This window comes from Zalophus californianus, chromosome 1 (genome assembly GCF_009762305.2).
Source record: "Zalophus californianus isolate mZalCal1 chromosome 1, mZalCal1.pri.v2, whole genome shotgun sequence".
Classification (NCBI taxonomy): domain Eukaryota; kingdom Metazoa; phylum Chordata; class Mammalia; order Carnivora; family Otariidae; genus Zalophus; species Zalophus californianus.
Window position 1 is genome coordinate 201,205,046 of NC_045595.1, and position 24,338 is coordinate 201,229,383.

Consider the following 24,338-nt stretch of genomic DNA (forward strand, 5'->3'; position numbering starts at 1 on the left):
TTAATAATGTATTTTATTTTATAAATGATTCATAAAAGTGTTTGCATTGCAATAAATTCACACATACTCATAAAGACAGGCAAATTAATACCCCTACCTCCCACCTCCCACTACATTTACTTCTCAAATCCCTTGCTTCTCAGATGCAAACACCATTCTGGTTTGCTGTGTATCCCCTCCAGAATTTTATGCATTTTCATACATATTTATGAATATTTAGAAATTTATAAGTGTTTGAATTTTTCTCATCCTCCTTCTTCATATAATGTGTATTAACTACACTTTTCTGCCTTGTGTTTTTTTTTATATTGAAATATGTCTTGGAAATCATGTCAGTATGCATGGACCTCACACATCCTTATCACCGAGGCCTGTTTTAATAATAGTGTAGCTATATTATAAGTCATTAGTTTACCTCTTTATTCTTTTATGGAAGAGAGGGTTGAAAAAATTCCATTTCTTAGTTCATAGTTTATTATTATCACTGGTTTTTGCAGGACCCTTTCTTGTTGGATTTGACTTATCTACCTTCCATCCTGATTTCTGGGAAGATACTGGGCTAGTGTTGCTGGACGTTTCTTGTCATGGGCTAGGAAATGATCTTTCCAGGACGTTTAGTAGTGAGGATATTGCACAAATAAATCAATGTCCCATGACCTTTCTCTCTATTTTTGGTACCCAACATTCTGCGCGAAGTTGTCATTTTCCTACACATGGACAGAATTATCTTCTTATTCCCCAAGTATTTCTCAGAGTTTCTACATAAATTTCTCAGTGATATTCTCAACCTTTTCTCTCTCCAGTTATCCCCCTGGCTGGCTTTGTGAGAGTTAACATCACATATTTGTTATCTATCCTCTCTTACTCTCCTATTTTAATTCCACTCAACACAAATTAATCTATTAGCTGATTTCTTACTATTTGCCTTAAAGGCTCTATTGAATAAAAATCCTTAAACATGCATTCCGTGAACATGTTCACATATTCATCAATAACAGTAATAATAATAATAATAGTAATAATAATAGATATCATAGTAGCAATTAACATTTACTAAGTAGCTACGCTATGCCTGGTACATTTATAAGTTTTTAAAAACGTGTATTGACTCACTTCGCCCTTTCAACCACTCAATAAAGTAGATATCGTCATAATCCCTATTATTATATTCTTCATTATAGACCAATAAACTGACCATGAAGAGGCAAAATAAATTGTCCAAAGCCATATTGAAAAAATTACAATCCAAGCCCAGACAGTTCAGTTCCAAAGACTGTGCTTTGACTCCTACTCTGTATTGTACCTGATCCAAAGGGTCTACACAGTCTAAATTTTAGCAGTTAATGTCAAATTGCCCTTAAAATGGCTCTCTATAAATTTAACTCCCAGTGAAACCTAAAAACAATGGTACTTTTGGTCTTTTGTTTTTGCCTATCTTATCAGAAAAAAAACTTAAGATTTGTAGGTGTATTCTGCTGGCAAATCTTTAGGTATACAAATACATTGAATTCTTCAGAGCATTAACCTGAATATTGAATGTTGGTTTTAAAAGAGAATGGAGATTGTACTCTAGCCTCTTATTTTATAAATGAGAAACCTGAGTCTGAGAGTTTATATGACTTCCATAAATTCCCACAGAGAGTTGGTTGCAAGGTTTGGGTGGAGCTCAGATGTCCTGTCTCCTTTTTTTATGCCGTTTCTGCGAATCCTCACGGGCTTCTCTAACAATCTCCCTTGGTAATCGTACTTACTTATAGGATTCCACGTTGAGTACCACATGGCTGTACCAAGATACTTACTGGGCTTCCAATGCTTTATTAAAGCACAAAGAAGACGTGTGGAAGGCAGGAACTAGGGTAATAGTCCTGTTTTCTAACTTTTGGTACTATCTTCAGGAAGAATAAAACACCAAGAGAAGGGAAAATGAAGGGCAACCTACCCATAGAATCAGCCCATGTGATTCTGGCTGCCCACTAAACATGTTTACTTCAGCCTTTGTTTATACCACAGGCTTCCTGGTTACAAAACCTGCCATAGATTCTCCACAACACTAGAGAAGCATAGAGAAGACTCGAGAATTGTGGAACCGGAATGGATCTCAGAATCCATTTAGCGTTAACTCCATCTGACAGATGAGTTATTGAGGTCTAGTGATGCCAAAAGTCTTGTCAAAAGTAACACTGCCAGTTAGTATCAGACCAGAGTTTGAATTTAAGTTTTCGAAGTATAAATTTCCATCTAAGAATTAATCAATTAAGAATAAGCCAATGCTTATTAAGTTATTATTAAATGCCAAATATAGACCTAGGCATTGAAGATTTGATAGCAAGACAGATATTGTCACGGTCTCCACAGAATTTACTGGCCAGTGTGATGAGTATTAAGTTATTATTAAATGCCAAATATGGACCTAGGCATTGAAGATTTGATAGCAAGACAGATATTGTCACGGTCTCCACAGAATTCACTGGCCAGTGTGATGAGAGAACGTGGAAAATGACTTTGGTGTTTACTTCCACATGATGGGAGTTCCACTGGGGTAGAGCTTCTGGGCTCCATTTGCAAATGGTGGGGGGAATTTTCTTGTCCGATTAGTGAGTTTAGATAAGGAAATGGCATACTTTACTTATACCTTCTCTCATTCTTGTCAGGGGGCTTCGCTTCTGCCCGCTTCCCTCCTAAATATGATTTGGCCTCCAGTGAGACAGCATCATTGGTTATGGGAGCATCAGTCTGTTTAACTTTGTACTTCCTATCAGGAACACCACTTACCTTCAGATAGAAGCCTCCTTCTCCAAGGGTAATTATTTTAGTAGTAAATGTGGCAGTTTACTCTCATTTGCTGATCTTTTTGTCTTATTTTTCTATTGATTCAGACGTTACTGAGGAACAGGGATGCCATTATTTGGACCACCATGAAACCCTAATAAATCAATCCAGATAAGTTACTATGACGACAAAAGTCTAAGGCCCTATAGAAACATGTAGGAGGGATTCAGAAGACAGGAAAATTGTACAAAATCACAAGTTTCAGGTCATACAGAATTGATTTACTGCCTATGTGCTATATGTTTGTTTTTAATAATGGGTCATTCTTGTTTTAGAAACAGGCCTCTTTTACACTGAAATGATATTATAATTCACTAGAGAGGGATTCATTATAATATATGTCTATCCTGAAACTCATAAAAGAGTTTCTTTGCTGACATAGCTATGGGGTGGTGACAGAGTTATGGCAAAGGCCTATTTTCTTTTATAAGGAAAAAATAATCTTCCAGACATACAATATTATATGTGCTTATGACTTTACAGATAGTCTAAAAATGACAAGTATATAGCATAGGCACTTAGAGTTTACTTAGAAAAGCACAGTCAGTCTGTGATGGTTATTAAACTATCATCTCTTAGCTTTAAATCTTCCATTCTAGTCTGGGCTTTGAGATGCTCCTGCTGAGATTCTGAAAACCCTATTTCTCCTCTGCCAACTGTTCCCTACTAGGGCCTGTCAATAGGGGACGCTAGAGGGAAACGAAGTCGGCGAAGGAAAAGGGGGATTGCTCCTTGCCGTTTTTGGCTTTCTGTTCCTGGCACCTCACTCTGGAAATGGCAGTTGGATCCAGTCTTCTCCCACCCTCTGAATTCAAGAGTACCCCACTGAAACCCACCTTCCCATTCCTCCAGAGACAAGCTTGCAGGGCCCCCTCCTCCGAGGTCCGACTCTGGGCTCCAGGGTCCTCCGAGCTCCACCAGGGGACCGGCGCCCCTCTTCAGAGATCTGACTCTCAGTCACCTACAACTACTAGGTTCCGACAACCTCAACTTCTTCTCTTTGTCCCCCAATCCTATTACTCACTCTGTCAATTTGACATTTCCCTTTGCCTTTTCGGTTCCCTAATTATTTGTTTAACCCGTTCTCTATATTCAATTATCATGGTTTCTATTTCTCTGAGTGGACCCTGAGCAGCCATCAGAATGGCAGCCGTACTTGACACATTCAGGGAAAGAAGTCAAACTCCCGAATGGTCGTTCTCCAACCATTCTGGGTCTATAGTTGATAGATCACAATGAATTCAATATCCAAATGAGATCTAGAACGCGTCAGCATTGACCCTTCATCAAATCAGTTAATCACCTGCACAGCATGGTATGCAGCAACACTTCTAGAGGTAAAATGCTTGAGAAACAAGCAACTCACTTTACAGTGTCTGTATCTGCAATTAGAGCAAGGGTCAAAAGCGGGGATCTTGGCAATATGACCTGGTTGCTCAGAAATTAGTTTACAGCAATCACGCACGATTAAAACTTGGTTCCCAGATATATTATTTTACAACTAATGTTGCCTCCGGGCAAGAGAGGGGGAAAAACAAAGAAACAAACAAAACAGAACAAAACAAAACTAACCGAACAACAACAACAAAAAACCCCTAGGTTTTCCTACTTTACATTGAATTATCATTACTTAGGGTGCTTTAGCAACCCAAACTCACCCAACGGTTTAAGGAACTAAGTAAAAATTCTCCACACTGCTTCTTAGCCTGTAAAAGATTGCACTACTCGAAGATAATCTATCCTGGTATCTTCTCTGCTCCCCTATCTGCCCCTATGATCAGGTTATATTCTGATGCCTGGTTACAATAAACGTTTCATCTTTGGTATTCCCCTGAGTTTCTAAGTAGAGTGTTCGCATTGATTAGCTTGCCTATCCTTTCTTTGTGTTTTCTTTTTATTTTATGCTCTCAAAAATAAGCGGATGGTATCGCTGGATCTTCACATGAGGAAAGAATGTATGAATTAGTAATCTTTTTCACCAACTGTTGGAAGAAGTCCAGATCCCAGCCCGACCAAACCCGAGTTAATATGTTGCTTGAAAAAAATGTGTCAGATTTTTTATTATTTTACTCTTTTAAAGGGTTAATAAGTTGTAGAGATTAAATGGTCAACATTAGTGCGTACCTTATTATTACCTTATAATGACATTAGCGTTTTCAGTTGTGAAATGCAATTCATCAGATGTCAGGAGCTGGTGTCCGGTGAAAAGCTATAGCAATCTGGCCTGAGGGCTGGGGCAGGTTTTACTAGTGTACCTAGGTGTACATGTTTTACGAGAGGGGTGGGGTCTCTGAGTTAAAATGATTGCAGTTTGTGGCTTCTTCTTAGAAAATTAGCTCATGGAGGAAATTCAGACCTCCTATGGGTATGTTCTCTGTTCTCCTCCCCTTCAAACGTAAACTAGCATTAACTGAAGGGCGGTGTCTTGAGGAAGTAGGTAAGTTAGGTGTAAAGCTTCCCATTGGTAACTCTTGGCAATTTAATAATTAGAATGTACCAGAACTAAAAGCATCTCTCATGATTTAATGGTTTATTTGCCACATGTAATTAAAATATGCCTGTATCATTAACAGACATTGGCTAGGCTTGGTTGGTCCTGATAAGCACTTTGGGAAAGGAACAGAGGGAAGGAAGGCATAGTCAAACACCATAAAAATTTTAACACAGATTTTATCTAGAATGATAGAATCATCATATTTTACAGATGTATGGGGTCATTAAATTCAACCTTTTCATTTTACTGGAAAGGAAACTGAGGCCCAGAGAAAATGTGTTTTTATCTTAGTCACGCAACTATTTAGTGGCAAAATCCAAACTGGAGAATGGTCTCCTGATTCCAAGCCCAGTTCTCTTGTATGACCGTGTGCTGCTTCCCTCATCCCCAGCCATCTGTCCAACTTTGCTGCAGTGACAGGCCAGACTGTGTCCACTTCCCACAAGCATGCAAGCTTTCCCAGGCAACCATCCAAATGGCCATTAGTGTTTATACAGAAAAGTTGAAAGACTGTTCACTTAAAAAAAGTCATTGTCTTTGTATTTTAAAGACATACACACACACACACACACACGCACACATGCACACACAAAGACTTGGACATACATGACTTTGTTGGAATTGCTTTTTGGCTCCATGTTCCCTGGTAGGATGGCCAAAAGGATCGAGCCCCTCCTGTGATCAGATGCAGACATTTTGGAGTCAACACATTGTCCCTAAGCCCCTGTTCATTGACACTCACTCCCCTTTGGGCAGTGATCATGAAAACCCTTTGCCTTTAACAGCTTATTTTTAATTTTTTTTAAAGATTTTATTTATTTATTTGAGAGAGAGAGAGAGAATGAGAGACAGAAAGCACGAGAGGGAAGAGGGTCAGAGGGAGAAGCTGACTCCCTGCTGAGCAGGAAGCCCAATGTGGGACTCGATCCCAGGACTCCAGGATCATGACCCGAGCCGAAGGCAGTCACTTAACCAACTGAGCCACCCAGGCGCCCTTATTTTTAGTTTTTTAAAAAGGTTTTATTTATTTATTTGTCAGAGAGAGAGAGAATGAGAGTGCACAAGCAGGGGGAGCTGCAGGCAGAGGGAGAAGCAGACTCCCTGCCAAGCAAGAAGCCCAATGCGGGACTTGATCCCAGGACCCTGGGATCATGACCTGAGCCAAAGGCAGACCCTTAACTGACTGAGCCACCCAGGCATCCCTAACAGCTTATTTTAGAATACGTTGCCTTGACCTTTCTAGTTTCTTATGAGGAAATAATGGCAAATATCTGCAAATTTTCACGTATGGAATAAAATTATGAAACTTGGAGTAAACAGATATTGATGGCATAAAGTCTTCTTTGCAACCACTGGAAACAGATCTTAAGGGCCTGTGACTCTGGAGTTGAGATCTGCTTATGCTCTTGATTAGCATAGAACATGGATTCCTTGGAATCAAAAGAATGAAATTGAGTCCCATAGTTAGATTAGAGAAGAAAGATTTGGGTTAGTTTTGTGTCTGATTTAATTATCATCACTGGAAATACTTTTTTTTTCCAGTGGTATTTCCTGAAACTATTTCTCCCAGGAATTGTGTATATAAATTTCCGTTCCACTGCTCAGCTGTAGTCGGCGGTCTTCACATTCAGGTGGGTCAGGAGCTTTTTGGACTAATGAATTCATGCTTCTTCTAGAATGAACAGAGATGGATTCCTTGAAAACCACCACAACTATTTCTGTCAAATAGAGCTGTCCTGCCAGTTTGGTGGAATACTTGTTCTTTTATATTATGTTTCTGTTAATATTTTATAATAGCATTCTATCTTACCTGAAAGCAACGAGAAATGTAGATGTTCTAAGCCTCAGGCTGGATTGTACTCTTATGCTTAAAATCTCCATTACCTATATTTCAAGAGAGACAAGAAGAAAAGGAAAAATGTATCCTGGCTAATTTTTTTCTTCTTTATCAGTGGTTTCCTAAACTATGGAGAAGATACACTTGTAATTATTATACCCAAGTGTTAAACAGATAATTAAAACCAAAGAGGTTAAGTATATATTTTCAAAATATATATTATAAAATACGTAGAACTAGAACTTCCAGATACATACGCAGTTTAAGAATCATTATAGAAAGAAATAAATCTGGGCGCCTGGGTGGCTCAGTTGGTTAAGCGACTGCCTTCGGCTCAGGTCATGTTCCTGGAGTCCCGGGATTGAGTCCCGCATCGGGCTCCCTGCTCAGTGGGGAGTCTGCTTCTCCCTCTGACCCTCCCCCCTCTCATGCTCTCTCTCCCTCTCTCTCTCATTCTCTCTCTCAAATAAATAAATAAATAAAATCTTTTAAAAAGAGAGAAAGAAATAGATGTGTATATATACACACATACCTACAAACCTACATACTCATTCACAATCATTCATAAAGTTAGTGTAAGTATTATCTTTATCTGGTTCCAGGGTAATTGTCAAAGAATCCACTGGCTTTAGCAGGAATTCAAATTTATTTGTGACCCACGTTAATAAGCTTGCAGCAGATGGAATCCTGGGGGGTCAGGTGTAAACCACCAAGGCAAGGAAACCCAGGTCAAGATGAGATTGATCAGCACAAGTTTGAAGTCCTCTCTAGCTCATTGGGATGCCCAGGTTAATAATTGTATAAGTGCGGGGAGGCAGTTTTCTGGAAAATAATTAAACAATCCTCTTCCCTTTGCCTTCTCTTCCTCTTACCACCCCCACTTCCATTTCTATCCCCATCCGTCTCCCTCTTTCCACTGTACTCCCTTCCTCTCTGAGCCTCCCTCCCTCTCTGTCTGCCTCTCTTACCTACTATTCTTATTGCTGATGGTGAAAACACATGTTGTGTGTTCCAAGCCAGATATTAAAAGCCCTACTGACTCAAGTTAAGTCTCTTCCTTTGAGAATGTGTTTATTCCCATCCTAGACTCTCAATTCCCTCAAATTTATACAAGATCAGAAACATAAGTTCTAAGTTCTATACAGTTCTCCAAATGTTTTACTCTGTTTGAAATCCAATTTTTATTTTTTTAAAGACTTTATTTATTTGAGAGAGAGAGTGAGAGAGAGAGAGAGCACGTGAGGGGGGGAGGGTCCAAGGGAGAAGCAGACTCCCCGCTGAGCGGGGAGCCCGATGTGGGACTCGATCCCGGGACTCCAGGATCATGACCTGAACCGAAGGCAGTCGCTTAACCAACTGAGCCACCCAGGCGCCCTGAAATCCAGTTTTTAAATATTTTTCTTCTGTAGGTATTACCCCATTTGACTCATTCCCATGTACTATCTTGCCCTGTGTTATGGACTGTAAATTCATATGATTCAGTACCTCAGAACAATGTCCTAACCTAGAGTAAGAGGTTACATACACTGGAGACTTGTTGTTCTTGGCATCTTTCCTATAGTTTCCTCACTTCAAGGCATCATATGAAATGTAAATGGCTCAATCTGATCTTGGAGTGACAATGTTGGGTGTTTTATAACAATTTTATTGGTTCTAAAAGATTTATACTTTTCTTCTATATTTCCTGTTCTGTCACCTATGCTTCTACCCATAGCACTGGGCTAAAAAAATATAAGCCATGTGTGTATTCTATCAAATAAATATTTTCCAATTTCAAGTTCAATTCACTTCTTAAGTATGATAACCACAATGGGAAAAAAAAAAGCCATAATGAAACGCAGCACTGTCATCTGATTTACCTTACCCCATGAACTCTGTTCAAAATAATTGCATACTCATTGTATTCTATAGTACGTATCTTCATTGATGAGTCATTTCTTAGGGTATAGATAATCTTCTCTTAAGTGATAAGCTGTGTCATTTATTTTAGAAAACAATATTGAGGTTCTGAGAACTAATCCTTGTTAGTAAGTGGGTTGTGAACACTTAAAAATTGAGGAGAACACATTTATCACCTTTATTTTTGACAGAGGTCAAGTTGTAGAATTAGGTCTGTTAAAACAAATGACACTGCTGACACTGAACCCTAGAATGTATTTACATCAGGACAGCATGAGTCTGGGAGAAATTTCCCACAGTAGAGAAAGTGGGAAGGAAGAATTCCCAAGAAGAGGAAGGTCAAGGCTGAAAGGCATGTGCTCAGTATTCTTGCCATGTTTATCAGTCTTAAAGGTATTGCACCTCCCCAGAGGCCTAGTGAGAAAGGATTTAAAGAGTAGTCAGACAGGTATTTAAGGAAAATTAATTCCTCATAGGAACTAGTGAGGAAAAGATTGCCCAGCTAATATGCTGGACTAGTACAAAAGGAATCGAGATTCTGGTTCTAGCTTCCCAGCTAAGTAACTAGCTCTAGAACTTTGGATTCTGGCTTTCGCTCACATCATCAGCAGAAAAACACCTGCTCTTTGATAAGATCGAGGGTCTCTTTGCTTGTTTACGTAATAAAAATGCCTGCCACTTGTTGAGCACTATTCCCAGGCACTGAGTCAAGGTGTTTTATAAACTATTTCACTTAATTGTCAGAAAGTCCCTTACTTTATAAAGGCCCAGAAGGTTAAGAGACAGATTAAGTTGTACAACCTGTGGGTGGCAGATTCAGGATTAAAACCCTAGCTCCTCTGCTAATCACTATGATATATTCATGATACGTGAGTCATGATGTCACACACAATAAATACATGACCAAAGAAGCACTTAATATGTATCTTTGAGTGTGTTGGCAAAAAAAAAAAAAAAAAGTCCTCAAAGTGACTCAAGATTCATATGGCACCCAGTTTGTGTAGTACAAGTCAGAAATCCGATGTATTCCCCAATCCTGGAGAAAAGAGCTCAAAAAAGCCTATTACTTACTAGAGATGACTATGAGTAGATGCATATTTATAAGAAAGAACAGATCCTGGGGTAGTATGATTTTTAATACACCATTTTCAGTGTCTGCACTCTAGGTGAGAAGTGATTCACAGTAAAAAGTAATGATAATGACAATAATAATTATCTTTGTCATAATTGTTTCTTGAAAAAAAGGATTCTGGACTTAAAATCTTTGTTCTTTATTTCTTGAAAAAAATAATTCCAATTTTAGAATTTTTATTCTTTAAGGAAATTTCAACTTCATTCTTTTAGATCAGAATCTAAATGTAAACTTAGAGGTAATATACGTTTTTAAAAATTAAAAGAATTATTTTGTAGTTTTGAATAATATTTCCTTTAAGTATTAAGACCTTGGAAGGAGAGCAGTCAAAATAGAATAATCTAGAATTTTCAGGAGTCCAGACTGTAAGGCACAGAAAACAATGGTGGGAGCTGAGATTCCATTCTCTTACCATCTGTCAGTGCCCTGACTGTAGATACATAGCTCGGTGATTTACTGATCCCACCTGTCAGTCACATTAAAATAACAGACAAAAAGAGCAAGCACAGTGAGCATAGTGAATAGCTGAAGAAATAATTTTATTAGCTCTGAGACAACAGGTATGCACATCTGATCAAGGATTCATTTCACTTCTGATTCACTTCTGAGGTGAATCCAGAAACTATAATTTCAGCATGTGCTAGTAAAGGTGTAAATTTTAGTATGAATAGCACAGTGTTGGTGGTTATGAATAAATATAGAGTTACATGGTTTTGATATATTCTCTATGATACTGGGAGTGACAATATGGTTAACTGAACTGTCAGGTGAGACTGCTAATTCATCAAGGGCCTCCCAGTGGATGAGATCCATTTTTTTTAAACAAATTATGTGTAGCACACCCACTGTATATTGAGAGCACTGATAGGCATTTCATGCAGAACTCAAAGAAAAAGACGCAATTGAGAAACTCAACAGAACAAAAGTTTAAGAATCTATTAATGCTTACACTGGGCTTAGAAATGATATAGATTTATTTCTTATCCGTTAGAAAATATGGTAGATAAAAGAAAGATTCAAAAAGATACTGGCTAATAATACAGTTTCAAGACAGTAGACAGAAGCAAACAGCAGAATTATGCAATTATATTTAGGCCTTTGATAGCATGCCAAGCGCAGTAGCTTTATCAACTCTAAAACTTTGTTATAAAGCAAATTGTTAGTCATCTAAACAAACACTTTAAAATATATATATTAAACCAGAGACTTTAATCATCCATTAAGTCAACTGAGCATTAAATAAATTCCAGGGTAAAGTTTTGTTTGATTCATAGCATTTAGAATAGTAGATGTACATGCAAATTCATTGTATTCCTTTCTCTGCTGTGTATGAAAGAGAGATAAGCATAAAAAAAGACTTGAACGTTTATATTTGGATTTGTAAAACTTTTATAACTATAGAAAGTAATATTTTAAATCTATAAGTAGCTTTTTTAACAAAAAATAGATGGTCTTTTATTTGGGAAGCAGAAAAGTATTGCTCAACTGTGCAGTGAAATGTATGAGAAAAGAAATAATTTGTCTATTTTTAAGTGCAAATTTAAAAAAAGACTTCGGTTGGATTCTACAAATTAGCTGCCATTGGAACTATGGACACAGTGTGTTATTTATTAGGCATATTTTATACCTAAGTGAAATTGAATAGACATATATGAATCTTTACATTCTATGGTTTTCTAGAAGGTAATGTGCTATAGAGAACTGATGCTTACTTCTCTTTGCTATTCAATAATATCTTTATTAACAGTAGCATAGAAGAGGTTGTTGATTATATACTCTACAAAGTCATAGAGTGGGATCAATTATTTTTTAATTACTTAGGGAATCAAAGCAGGACTCTTAAGTCTAAAAATCACTTTGAGAATCACCCACCAACATTTCTAAAACTCCCCCGGAGCTAACATAACTTAGATTGTGTTTTTCTTTTTTTTTTTTTTTTTAAGATTTTATTTATTTGAGAGAGAGAGAACACAAGCAGGGGGAGTGGCAGCCAGAAGGAGAGAGAGAAGCAGGCTCCCCACTGAGCAGGGAGCCCGATGTGGGGCTCGAACCCAGGACCCTGAGATCATAACCCAAGCCGAAGGCAGATGCTTAACTGGCTGAGCCACCCAGGCATCCCAGGTTGCATTTTTCTAGAGTTTTTTATTCTATTCAGATAGATAAACAGATGGATAGATGAAAAATAATTTTGAGAAATGTGCATTGATGTGTGTGAGATTATATGAAATGTAACACTTTATTTATCATATTTTATAATCTTATTTTTTATTTTGTAATATGTCTTTCATCATACAATTCATATGGATCCATATGTTTATATGTAATATGGATTCACTGTTTTTAATTCTCATAAAATATTTTTAGTATAACTACATACATTTTATTTCGTGGTCTCCCTTTGATGGACTTTTCCATTGTTTCTAATTTTTCAGTATCCAGGCAGTGCTGAAATAAATATTGTAAGACTGAAAAGAATGTTTCTGTAGGGGGGGCATTAAGAAGTGGAAGTAGCTGGTCATACAATGTGTGCATTTTAAATATTCAAATAGATAGCAGCTCTATAAAATTCTACTACCACCTTCAGTGTCTAAGAATATGTTGTTAAGGGCTCCTGGGTGGCTCAGTTGGTTAAGTGACTGCCTTCGGCTCAGGCCATGATCCTGGAGTCCCCGGATTGAGTCCCGCATCGGGCTCCCCGCTCAGCGGGAAGCCTGCTTCTCCCTCTCCCGCTCCCCCTTCTTGTGCGCGCGCTCTCTCTCTCATTCTCTCTCTCAAATAAATAAATAAAATCTTTAAAAAAAAGAATATGTTATTAAGTTGACATAAATAACTAAAATGTTTGCCAAATGGATGATGAAAAGTAACGTCTTGCATTTATAATTACTAATTACTACTTGGTGGAACATTTTTCAATGTGTCTATTGATGACTTGTACTTCTTTTATGAGTAACTGCTCATAGTTTTAAAAAGATTTTATTCATTTATTTGAGAGAGAGAGAAAGAGCACAAGCGTGGGAGTGAGGGCAGTGGGAGAGGGAGAAGCAGACTTCCTGCTGAGCAGAGAGCTTGCCATGGGGCTCGATCCCAGGACCCTGAGATCATGACCTGAGCTGAAGGCAGACGCTTAACCGACGGAGCCACCCAAGTGCTCCTAATTGCTCATATTCTTTATTTCTTTTTAAGTCACTTGGGTTTTTCTTTCTTTATTTGTAGTTCTTAAATATTCTAAACAGTAATTTTATGGTGCATGTTATACCTATTTTGTCTCAATCATGCTTTTTTGTCATTTTTTTGCCTGTGTTTTATTATTATTATTATTATTATTATTATTATTATTATTATTTGGTTATAATTGACATATAATAGATCCAGGCGTGCAGATTTTCCACTAGAACTATTTGCTAGACTTTAGGTCTACAGAAAATTTGAGTGGAAAGTACAGAAAGTCCTCATGCTTCCACTCATTCTGCACACACACTTTTGCTTTATTTTTAATTTCTTTGTAACGTCTTCTGTTATCAGGAGATTTTGATCTTGATGTAGCCACATTTACAAATCTTTTATTTTATAACTATTTGCTTGTTTATTCAAACCAACGTCTTATATTTTCTACCATTTTTCCCCCCACTGATGAGTTTATGTATCCTTCCCTTGGGTCAAAATAATCTATACCTGTTTTTAAATGTATCTATTACCCCCACCCTCCTTCTCCCTCATTGCATATCCATACCCCAGTCAGTTCACCTTCAGGTATCAGTGCCATTTCTTTCACCAAGTACTCTCTTATCCTCCTGTTAGAGTCCTCCCTCTCATTCATTTTATGTTGTACTAAAATGGTTGAGGCAGTATTATGTTTGTTTCAGTATATTACTCCTCAATAGTTCTTGAGAACAGGATCTATAAATCTTGATATCCCTGAAGAATCGCATCCGATGCTTCAAAGAATAGGTTTTCTATTAAAGTTTGTAAAGAGAAAGACTGTATGTTTAGTTTGGACAGCTGAATCCTCAGCTGGGACACACAGTAATTATTTTCAAATACTTGAACACCTGTTCAGTGTTAAAGGAATTAAACTGGTCCTGTATGGTCAATGGATGGTTGCTAAGAACAATTTGATTTGTGTCAATATAAAGAAGAAACTTTCAACAAATAGTATTCTCTGAAAATAGAATGAACTCACAAAGGAACGACTTGATTGTCCACAGACATGCTCAAGCAGAAGTGACGCATTCATATTTCTTCTGTAAGTCTTTCTTACACATAGTAAGCCTACTGAGTAAGTAAGATGGTAGCCCCTTTTGTATGCTTCAAGAGTTTTAATTTTGGACTCCTGATATTGATGACCTTCTTCTAGTCATCCAATCTCTGGTTAACACCCACTTCCACAGTCCATTTTATTTGACTTTAAACATGACCTGCTATTTATTTACATAATTCTTAGGATAGATGTTACTTTTTACCACTGAGATGGATGATTTTATTTTCACTTTTTAGAGAACTTTTTAGAGGTTAAATCATTTCTCTCAGGGTTCAATATTAAATCTATTCCAAAGTCCAGATTTTATCTACAAAACCAATAAATACACATATTGTGCAGGGAAATATATATACATTTAATACTTTATATAATTTGTACTAAATTGATTTATGTTTTCTCCCGGTTTTCTATAGACATATCAATCACAGACACTCTAAGGGAAATGTCACTCAATGTGTTAAAAATAGAACAAAACAAAACAAATGAAAGTCCTAAGAATTCATATTCTATGTTCTTTATATTTTTGATTAGGCTATTAAGCTAAATGACAGGAAAGTAGTGCTTCTACAGAGTTATGCATATTGCCCAGAACATTGATAAAACCTCAGTGAATATGAAATAAAGCATAATGCAAAACATTATTTCCCAATAAAAATTTGTTTATTAACTATGAATGAGAACCTTTTCTAGAGTCAGAAAGCAATAGTTCAACAAGAGAGGGTTATAGCAGAATCACAAACATAGATCATCACTAATCATGAAGTGTCTATAAGAGTAGTTTGTCATTCTTTCAACAAACAATTCCTGTTCTGCTGCTACTCCCAAGGCTCTCCCCTGGGCATTGGGAACAAAAGCCAAAGGCCAGCCAATTGAGGGCTTTGGGGCTTCTTTGGAAGAGAAGATTTGAAGAAGGTCTTCTGATTTTAAGCTGTAGTTGAATACTGCTGCTTGCATATCCTGATAATCAGTCAGTAGGGGATGGATGCAATAGCTGAACAGAGCATATTTAAGGTAATTTATCCCTTAGTTCATTGGGAAGATGCTAGTTAAGCAGTCCACAAGACTGGATAAAAAGCAAGACATGCTGAAAGAATGTGCTGGAATCATCATTCAAACCAAAAAGGCTTTTCTTCATCAAGAAGGTAGGGAATACTCCCAGTGGCAGACAAGGGACAGTGACAGCCAACATCAGAAAGCTGGTGATGGTTGTATTTGATGTGGGATCTCTTCAGTGTATCCATCGTGGTGAATTGCAGAAACAGGATAAGCCCTCAACACAAAGGACATTAACAGAGCAACAAAGAAAAAAACAAAAACTAGCAAATGATCATGGTTGTGGTTAATAAGTCCTGGAGTTGTATTTGAGGTTAATATAACAAGATTCTTAAGACACATGAAGTAATTGAGCTGAATATTAGAGAAGATGACTACTTGGTAGAATCTGCCCTGGGACAATTTCCAGTAGCTATAAATAAAATAAATTGCTCAATAGCAACTCAGAGGTCTACAACCACTGCATAAATACCTCAGAGGAGGAAAGGTACTTGGAATGCAGCTCAGAGACTGGAAGTTTCTAGAAAAATATCTCAGTGGTTGGCAGCTCATCGGTCCATAACTTGGGTATCGGCAATTTCTCACTAAATAGTTTTGGAATTGGCAGCTTCTGGCAATATGACATGATGGTGAGAAGCTACTGGGTATGAAGGCAAGATTTTGGTAGTCTCTATACCCCAAACTACCCAGTCTACAGTGGTTTAGGGGTCGGAAACTATTGGACAAGCAATTAAGTTGCCCAAAGCATTTGAAGCCATTGCTAATGGTCTGGCAGGCTTTAGTTGGACTTTGGCTGGGTGTGTAGCAATAAGATACATACCCCTTGGTCTGAGTACAGGGTCTGTAGCTGGGATTGGGTCCAATGTTGGTAGTTTCACAAGCACTGCAGACTTGGCCCACTGTTGGAGAGTTGCAGGGCACACAGGAGTTTGATGGGTAACAACTTGTGGTGCAGGTCTTGAGCTCACAGCTAGGAGATTCGCAGCTTGGTGCTTCACCATAGGTTCCTTGGCAGTTACCCAGGAGCCAGAGATTTCCTTGGTAGCTACTGGGTAAGCAGAGTCCAAAAGTAGGGCTTACATCGCTGGAGCAAAGAGCAACAGAAGGAGTCACTGGGATATAACAGTGAGTTCTGTAGGATGTGCCACTGTAATCCCCAGAACAGCCCAGAAGAGACATGGAGCCTGACTGCATGTTCAGTGATGGCTGTGGAGGTATGGTGATACTATGGCTTATGGACTTTTTATATCTTTCCTGGGGATTGTCTGTAGCCTCTCCAGACTCTTCCTTCTCACCACCTGGGACAACACAACAACATCTTATTAGTGCGTTGTTTAGCTACAGCTGCTGACGTCTTCACACTCCTACAAAAATAAGTTTATTTTGATTCTTCAAAGAATCTCTAATCGCCACTTTGAGCATCACCCATCACCCATTATCTGTAGACCATAGCTTCAGTGAATAGTGATTTTAATGTTAATAAGCAAACTCTCATCTGCCAATCGGTGGTTAACAAGAGTTCACGTGTCTATGGGCTTCTGCAGTATAGTCATTAAAGAGTTAACAAGGATTCAAGCAAAACAAGGAACCTGTACTTTTCCATTCTTTTGACTACTGCAAAACACAGCAGGACTTAATCCTATATTATGAACTAAGTGAAATAGTTTGGTTGTCTCAACACTGTTGTTTAAAAGAGAGAGTAAAGCATTGAACCATTAAAAGAAAGAATTGTTCCCCCAAAATATGTACTATGCTCTTAACTGTGCTAGTCCATGTATTGGTGATGACTTCTCATCTGACATATTTGGAGAATTCCCCCTGTAAAACTCACAGTAATCCACATGAGATTTAGTGACCTAACTTGTACTCCTGGGTCAGTGGTTGCTAAGTAACCAAGACTTTTATGAGATTTCTTTCTTAAAGAGTTTCTGCAATATGTAGTATCAAAGAAGGCCAGTTTCTCAAGATTATGCCTTCCTAATTGACTGAGATTATACATCATATATTCCATTGTCTCATCTGTAAAGCCCCATTCCTGCCAGATGTATAACATTTTTCTACATTTCTCCCAACATAAGTTTTATTTATTCTTGATTTGCTTTTTTTTGCACACAGACTTTATTTCATTCCTGTGTTGAAGAGTTATTCTTTGTCTATACCCACAAAAGAAAATAACTATGTTTAAAAATGTATTTGAATAACCTATAGTTCGTATAGGTACTGTACATCTTTTTTTTAATTTTTTATTTTATTATGTTATGTTAATCACCATACATTACATCATTAGTTTTTGATACTGTGCATCTTAAGTAACACTTTTTGCTCCTTATGGTGAAAGCTGATGGAAATTTTTTTTAATTTTAATTCAAACTGAAGAATTGACATTTTGTTCTTGAAAATATAAACTATAATTCAAACTTACAGACTACACTAAATTGGAAATGGGAATGCATTTATTAACGGTGATGAGTTCAGACAGAGGACAGTACCAACTTATTCAGGTAAGATAAGCTATGAAGATAGTTTTTAAAAGACACTGCCCTTACAGAAGACAATTAGATTTCTCTTCCTGTTCTCTGCTTCTCAGCTAAATTTTTAAAATGCATACCAACTTAAACCTGCAGTTATTCTCCAAACATTTTTCTCAATCTGAGTTTTCTCCATGCTTCTCTTAGTATTTATTATGTAAGGTGATGGGTTTATTCTGTAAGCAACTCTTTATTAAACACGTTTTGCTGTCTTGTGAAGTGTCTCTCAAGTGAAAAGGGTCAGGATCAGGGAACCATATTTTCAGCAAATTGTTTGGCTACAGAGTGTCCTGGGATTTTGTGCAGGAATGTTCAGTCCTGAGGCAGACAGAAGAAGAAATAAAATATATAAGGCAGTTGATGGTCAACTTTCTACAGAGTTACTGAATCCTAGTGATATATAGAAGAGTTCAGAGGTTGATGGTACCTTTAGTCTTATTTTAGGCTTCCTTGAGGTAGGTTTGAGGGAGGGAAAACAGAATAAGTCAGTCAGCTGTTAAGCCCACATACTCCCCTTCCAATTTAGCATTCAATGGTATTTTAAATTAATATCATTCACACTAGTGTAAGTCCAACAAAACTGTGTAGAACATCACATAGCATAACCAATATTCACAGCATGAGACTTTACAACATATTTAAATTTATTTGGTAGCACATATTCCAAACAATCAAATGTTGAGATTTGCAAAGGTTGAGTTAGCTCAACGCTTCTCATTTTTTAAACTGAAGTACAGTTGACATACACTGTTATATTAGTTCTAGGAGTGCAATATAGTGATTCGACAATGCTGTACATTGGCTATTACCTGCCATCATATAAGGTTATTACAATATTATTGTCTATATTCCCTATGTCTTACTTTTCATCCCTGTGACTTATTTATTTTACAACTGGAAGTTTGTACCTCCTAATCTCCTTCACTTACTTCACTCATCCCCCCCGCCCAGGCCCTTCTCCTCTGGTAACCACAAGTTTGTTCTCTGTATTTATGAGTCTGTTTTTCTTTGTTTATTCATTCTTTTGTTTTGTTTTTCAGATTCCATGTGTAAGTAAATCATATGGTATTTGTCTTTCTTTGTCTGACTTATTTCACTTAGTAAAATACTATCTAGGTCCATCCATGTTGGATCAACTCCTTTCATTGGCTTTTGTATTTTACTTTCTTACCTACCCATCACTGTCATAGGTAACCATTACAGCCCATTCACCCACCATGTTCTGTAAATGATACTTCTACAGAATTGTCTTTTATTTTAGTCTGCATCTTGGCAAGACACAGAGCTGATAGCATCAATAACAGAGCAAATAAATTCATCACAATGGTAAGTTTTAGCAAAAAGTAAAAACCATTGTCATTTGGGTGCCACTGTCCTCTGAAGGCTTTGGAGAAGCATATGGATGACTCAGTTTTCACTGAATTGCTAAAAAGATCTTTCCTTCCATTAATTCCCCTGTGTGTAACATTTTTGTGTGTGTGTATATGAAAAGCTAAATAGAATCCCGCCCACTCACCCAAAATGCCCACTTCCTAATCCTTGGACCCTGTGAGTGTTACCCTATGTGGCAAAAGGGACTTTGCAGACATGATTAAGTTAAGGATTTTGAGATTGGTTTCTGAGTGAGCCTGATGTAATCATGGGAGTTCTTTTAAGAAGGAGGCAGTCAATCAGGGAGAGAAAACAATCTGATGACAGAGGCACAGATTGGAGCTATGCTGACATAAGTGAAGGAATGCCGGCAACCTTGAGAAGCTGTAAGAGGTAAGGAATGAATTTTCCAGTAGAGATTCCAGAAGGCATCAGCCCTCTTGACATCTTGACTTTAGTTCAGTGAAACTGATTTTGAACTTCTGGCCTCCAAAATTGCAAGAGAATGTATTTCTATTGTGTAAAGCCACCAAGTTTGTGGTAATATGTTATGGTAGCCACAGGAAACTAATACATTATGTCAAAGAATCTAGGTCACTCTATTAGTTAGTCTTTATGTAGAGTTTGGACTCTGCATCCAGGGCAAGTTTAAGACGCAAGGAATAAGCTTTCTAGCCATCAGGTAATTCAGAGAAATTCCAATGCCTTCTGAGACAAAATTCTTTTATCTAATGAGGCAGCAGATTCCTTGTAACTCATTAAAAGAGTTATGGAACTCTTTCCCAATTTTTTCCAAAGGGTAAAAATCCTTTAGGGTAAACACAGAAGATCAAATAAAGCTAAATTTTCCAGTAAATGACCCTTAAAGAAAATATGGAGGTCACCTTCTAGACTTTTAAGTCATGAATGACTCTATCTTCCTTTTGTGCTACCACATATATATTTGCATTCTAAATCCACTCGCCCCAGTGTTATTAAATGATGCAACAGTGATCCCATGATTTAAAAAAGCAAAATGTAGGCAAACCCATACTTATATAGCAATTGAATTGTAACTATTGAGTTCAAATGATTCTTAAATTTAGCAGTGGTAACCTAAAATGGTGGACACCGTAGCTACATTTACCCTGTTGGTTTCATAGATCATTAATTGTTTCAACAGCTGAAGGGCAGATGAGCAAAATTAAAAATTTAAGAAACAGGAGTAAATGAAGATAAAGCACTTTTAAAATGATAATACAAGTGGGTGACAAGATAGAAATGCAAGTCTGATTTGTGCTTACATTTTAAGGAAAACATTGTAAGAATATAATGAGATACTGGTGAATAAGATTTAAACATTTTGAGATGGAATTGTCAAGACTATGACTCCATGAGTTATAAATCAGCATCTTACTAAGTACTATTGAAACATATTTATTAGTGTGTGACCTAGGAAAATTGTTATCTCTCAGTGCCTCTGTACCTTCTGACATAAAACCAGAGCCAATAGAACCTACTTTGCAGGACTGTTGTGAGGACAGAATGAGATAAAAAATGTGAAGATACTTAAGAGGGTGCTTGGCACATAGTAGATGAAAATCAAATGTTACTTTTCCTTCTAATTTTCCAAAGCTGTAATTAAAAAAAAAAATACTAGCCTCCCATTAGACTAAAGAAAAATATTCTCACTGTTAATATACTTGGATGTTGCAAAGAGATGTCCTGCAATAATCTTGTTTCTTCTAAAAGTTAATGGACAGTTAACTTCTACCCCATGTAGTTAAGAAAAATGCTTTGCTTGACAACAGATCACTAATGACTCCTCTTATTTAACCCATATTCTTCTGTGCCATGGTCATGAGCTAATTTCTGGAAGGCTGCATATACAGTTGTTAAGAATAAGGGCTCAATACTCAAACTTCATAGGTTTTAATCTTTTACATATTTTAGAATATCAAGTAACTATCAAATGTTTCCATAACTCAATGTCCACATCTTCAAAATGGAGTTTATAATAATAGTATTTTTCTCCATAGATGGCTCTGAGGATCAAATGAGTTAGTCAAGCAAAGATTATGAAATATAGTTAGTATGTAGTTGAAGTTAACTTTTATCATTATCACCAGCTTACAATCTTTATTATTATTATTATTAAATATTATTACTTTCATTATTATTATTATTATTGGATCTCATCTAAAACCTATTGCATTTTGTAAGAGTACATTAGAAAGAGAGAAAAAGAAAGAAAGAAAGAAAGAAAGAAAGAAAGAAAGAAAGAAAGAAAGAAAGAAAGAAAGAAAGAAAGAAAGAAAGAAAGAAAGAAAGGAAAAAGCCATAGAGGAAGTTTTAGGCTAGAAAACTTGTTACAATCTATATATGTTATATATCAAACACACACACACACACACACACACACACATATATATATGATTTAGAGAAATTTAATATGTTGAGGACATTTCCTACCATCTACATAGGAAATAAGACTCCCAGAGAGGACATAAGTGTATGTACCATTAAAATTAGTCAGCATCCTAGAGAGAAGGGTGGGCTGTGGCTGAGACAGAGAAGAAATAGTTTTGTTTGCAGTTCAGACTTGGCAGTTTTAGAGTTGAAGGTCATGGTTGCCAAGTTAGTGACAACTTCTGGGAGGCTTCTAGATTAGTCATTACCTAAATGAAAAAGGCTATAGATAATATGGAGAATAAAGGAAAGTCTTTGGAATCCAACTTAACTGGGTCTTTGGGCAAGTTGCTTGCCCTATTGGACTTTTTTTATCTGTAAAAATGGGGAAAATAATATGTTTTCATGGTTGTCTTCATAGGAGATTATGTAGTGGTATGGTGGCATATTGAAAGTATTAGTATGGTAGATGTGAGAGGTTGCTTGTAGGAAGAGCAAGTTCTCACTAAGTACATGAAAGAACTGAAGTAATTAGTTACATACATATATAAAAGAGAGAAATAAGTTCCAAGTAACAGTGTTCTCTATGTAAGAATAGAGTGGGGGGAAGCACTTGTTAAATTTAATTCAAGAGGAAAACATAATGTGCTTTCCATTGTTCAAAATTACAATTTATGTAACCCCTTTGTGGTTTATCCCATTAGGCAAGGTGAACATTGTAACTTGCTCTGTTCCATGATATGTTAAAAGGCATATAGCAAGTTGGTGAGTGATTCTCTATCTTCACTCTGTCTCTACTGGCAATATTTCCTATAGTCAAGGCTCTCTACTCCTGAATCCCAAAATGAGAATGATTTTGGAGATGGCATAATGAATGTGTATGAGTGATAAATAAACCATTGCAATTTCAAGCTTCTGGAATTTTTAAGTTCTTGGTTACTGTGATAAAACACAATCTGTTCTGACTAAAGAACCTTCAGAATTCCCTGTTTAAGTGTTAGAAAATGCAGATGCACATTTAATGTTCAAGTGGTATGACATATTCAGTCGGGACCTTGAAAGTATCTATCTTGTTTGCTTTTTTCAGACACTCTTTTTTTCTTTAAATATATTTTGTTTAGTATAACTAAAAGGCTTTATGAAGGATGATAAAGAATTTAAAAAGTACCGTTTTCTGAATTATTTGAAGTAACTTTATTTAGAGATAACCATGAAAACTTTCTTTTTGCTTAAGAACATGTTAATGACATAGAAATCAAGAAGCCTGGTAGCAAGAATATTCTAGTGAATAAGCAAACAATTAAAATCACTTAGAATCTGATCAAGTAAGAATATCGGTTAAAACAGCAACTGAACTAAAAGCACAATGATCCAGCAGACTAAAAATGATCCATCAACCTAAAGATTATATTTTTTACAAAGCTCTCTAGCAAGATGCTAGAATGACAATTCAGCATGATCTTCTAACAAATGGAGTTTGCCAAGTCCCAAAGGAGCAAGCTGGTTGGAAACTTTTGTATATGTAGAGAACAGGTTGAAACCTACTAGACACATAGTCCAGGGGTCTGAAGCTGCTGAACACATAACCGAGAGGTTGACAGTCATAGGAGAGATATCTCAAAGGATGGCAGGCACTGGACACAAAATTCAGTGGTCGATACCCACAGGAGATGAAGTTCTGTGGTTGACAGCCATAAGAGAAGTGTTTCTGGGGGTGAAAACGACTGGACAGACAGTTCTGATGTCTATTATACATTGATGGTTGACAGGAACTAGAGAGATAAGAACCAATGGGGAAAAAACTGATTCCTCTGCAGGGCCTGGAGGCACAGTACGTAGTGAAAAGATAGCAGGAAGTTTCATAGGTTGTGGGCCCACAGCTGGATTGTTGGTAGCTGGAAGGTTTACCATATGTCTTCAAGAAGTTGTCCAGAAGCCACGTTCTGTTTTGGCTGGGCAAGCAGAGACTATCACCACAGTTCATACCAGCAGTGTAGGAAGTAGTGGATGAGGTAACAGGAACATGGCAGTGACTCCCAAGAGAGGGAGAACCATAGCTTCCAGTAGAGCAAATATTGGATGACATGGTAGAATTTGAAGTAAAGAGTTCAGATAAGCAGTGAAGAGTACCTTGTCTAAATCTGCATGAAACTAGACCACATTGCTTATATACCTTGGTGGTACAGGCCCAGACTCTCCTCCTACACATATTTTAAATCAGTTAGCAACATAACATCTCATTAGTTCATTGCTGTGCTGCCTGGGAAGATGACTTCCCACTCTTCCATAAAATAAGTCCAGTTTACATGTCCTATGTATCTGCCATCTTAATCTTTCCCCTGTTATCAGGCTTGAGAATTTATGATGCAATCACCTGTGTACTTTACCTGTTTTGCTTCTGTTCCCACCCCTCAATAATGCTTGATTAAAAGGAGTTCATTTGAAGAGATGTTTACCCCAGTCATTATCCACAAGAAAAAACATAGGAGGGCATAGTCTTCATCTTTGAAGAAGAGACCTAATGTTGCAATACTTGGAGGAACTATTTA

At 37.1% G+C, this 24,338-nt stretch overlaps 2 protein-coding genes across 2 annotated transcripts; both read right to left on the reverse strand.

Annotated features, from left to right (window-relative positions):
* Positions 1–15,934: 15,934 nt before the first annotated feature.
* Positions 15,935–16,696, reverse strand: LOC113916291 (keratin-associated protein 24-1). The gene has a single exon (XM_027582342.1). It carries the CDS (start codon positions 16,694–16,696, stop codon positions 15,935–15,937), a length of 762 nt encoding a protein of 253 aa, XP_027438143.1.
* A 6,497-nt stretch (positions 16,697–23,193) lies between these two features.
* LOC113916232 (keratin-associated protein 26-1-like) lies at positions 23,194–23,875 on the reverse strand. The gene has a single exon (XM_027582219.1). The coding sequence runs from the start codon at positions 23,873–23,875 to the stop codon at positions 23,240–23,242; it is 636 nt and encodes a 211-aa protein (XP_027438020.1). The 3' UTR covers positions 23,194–23,239.
* Between the last annotated feature and the right edge of the window lie 463 nt (positions 23,876–24,338).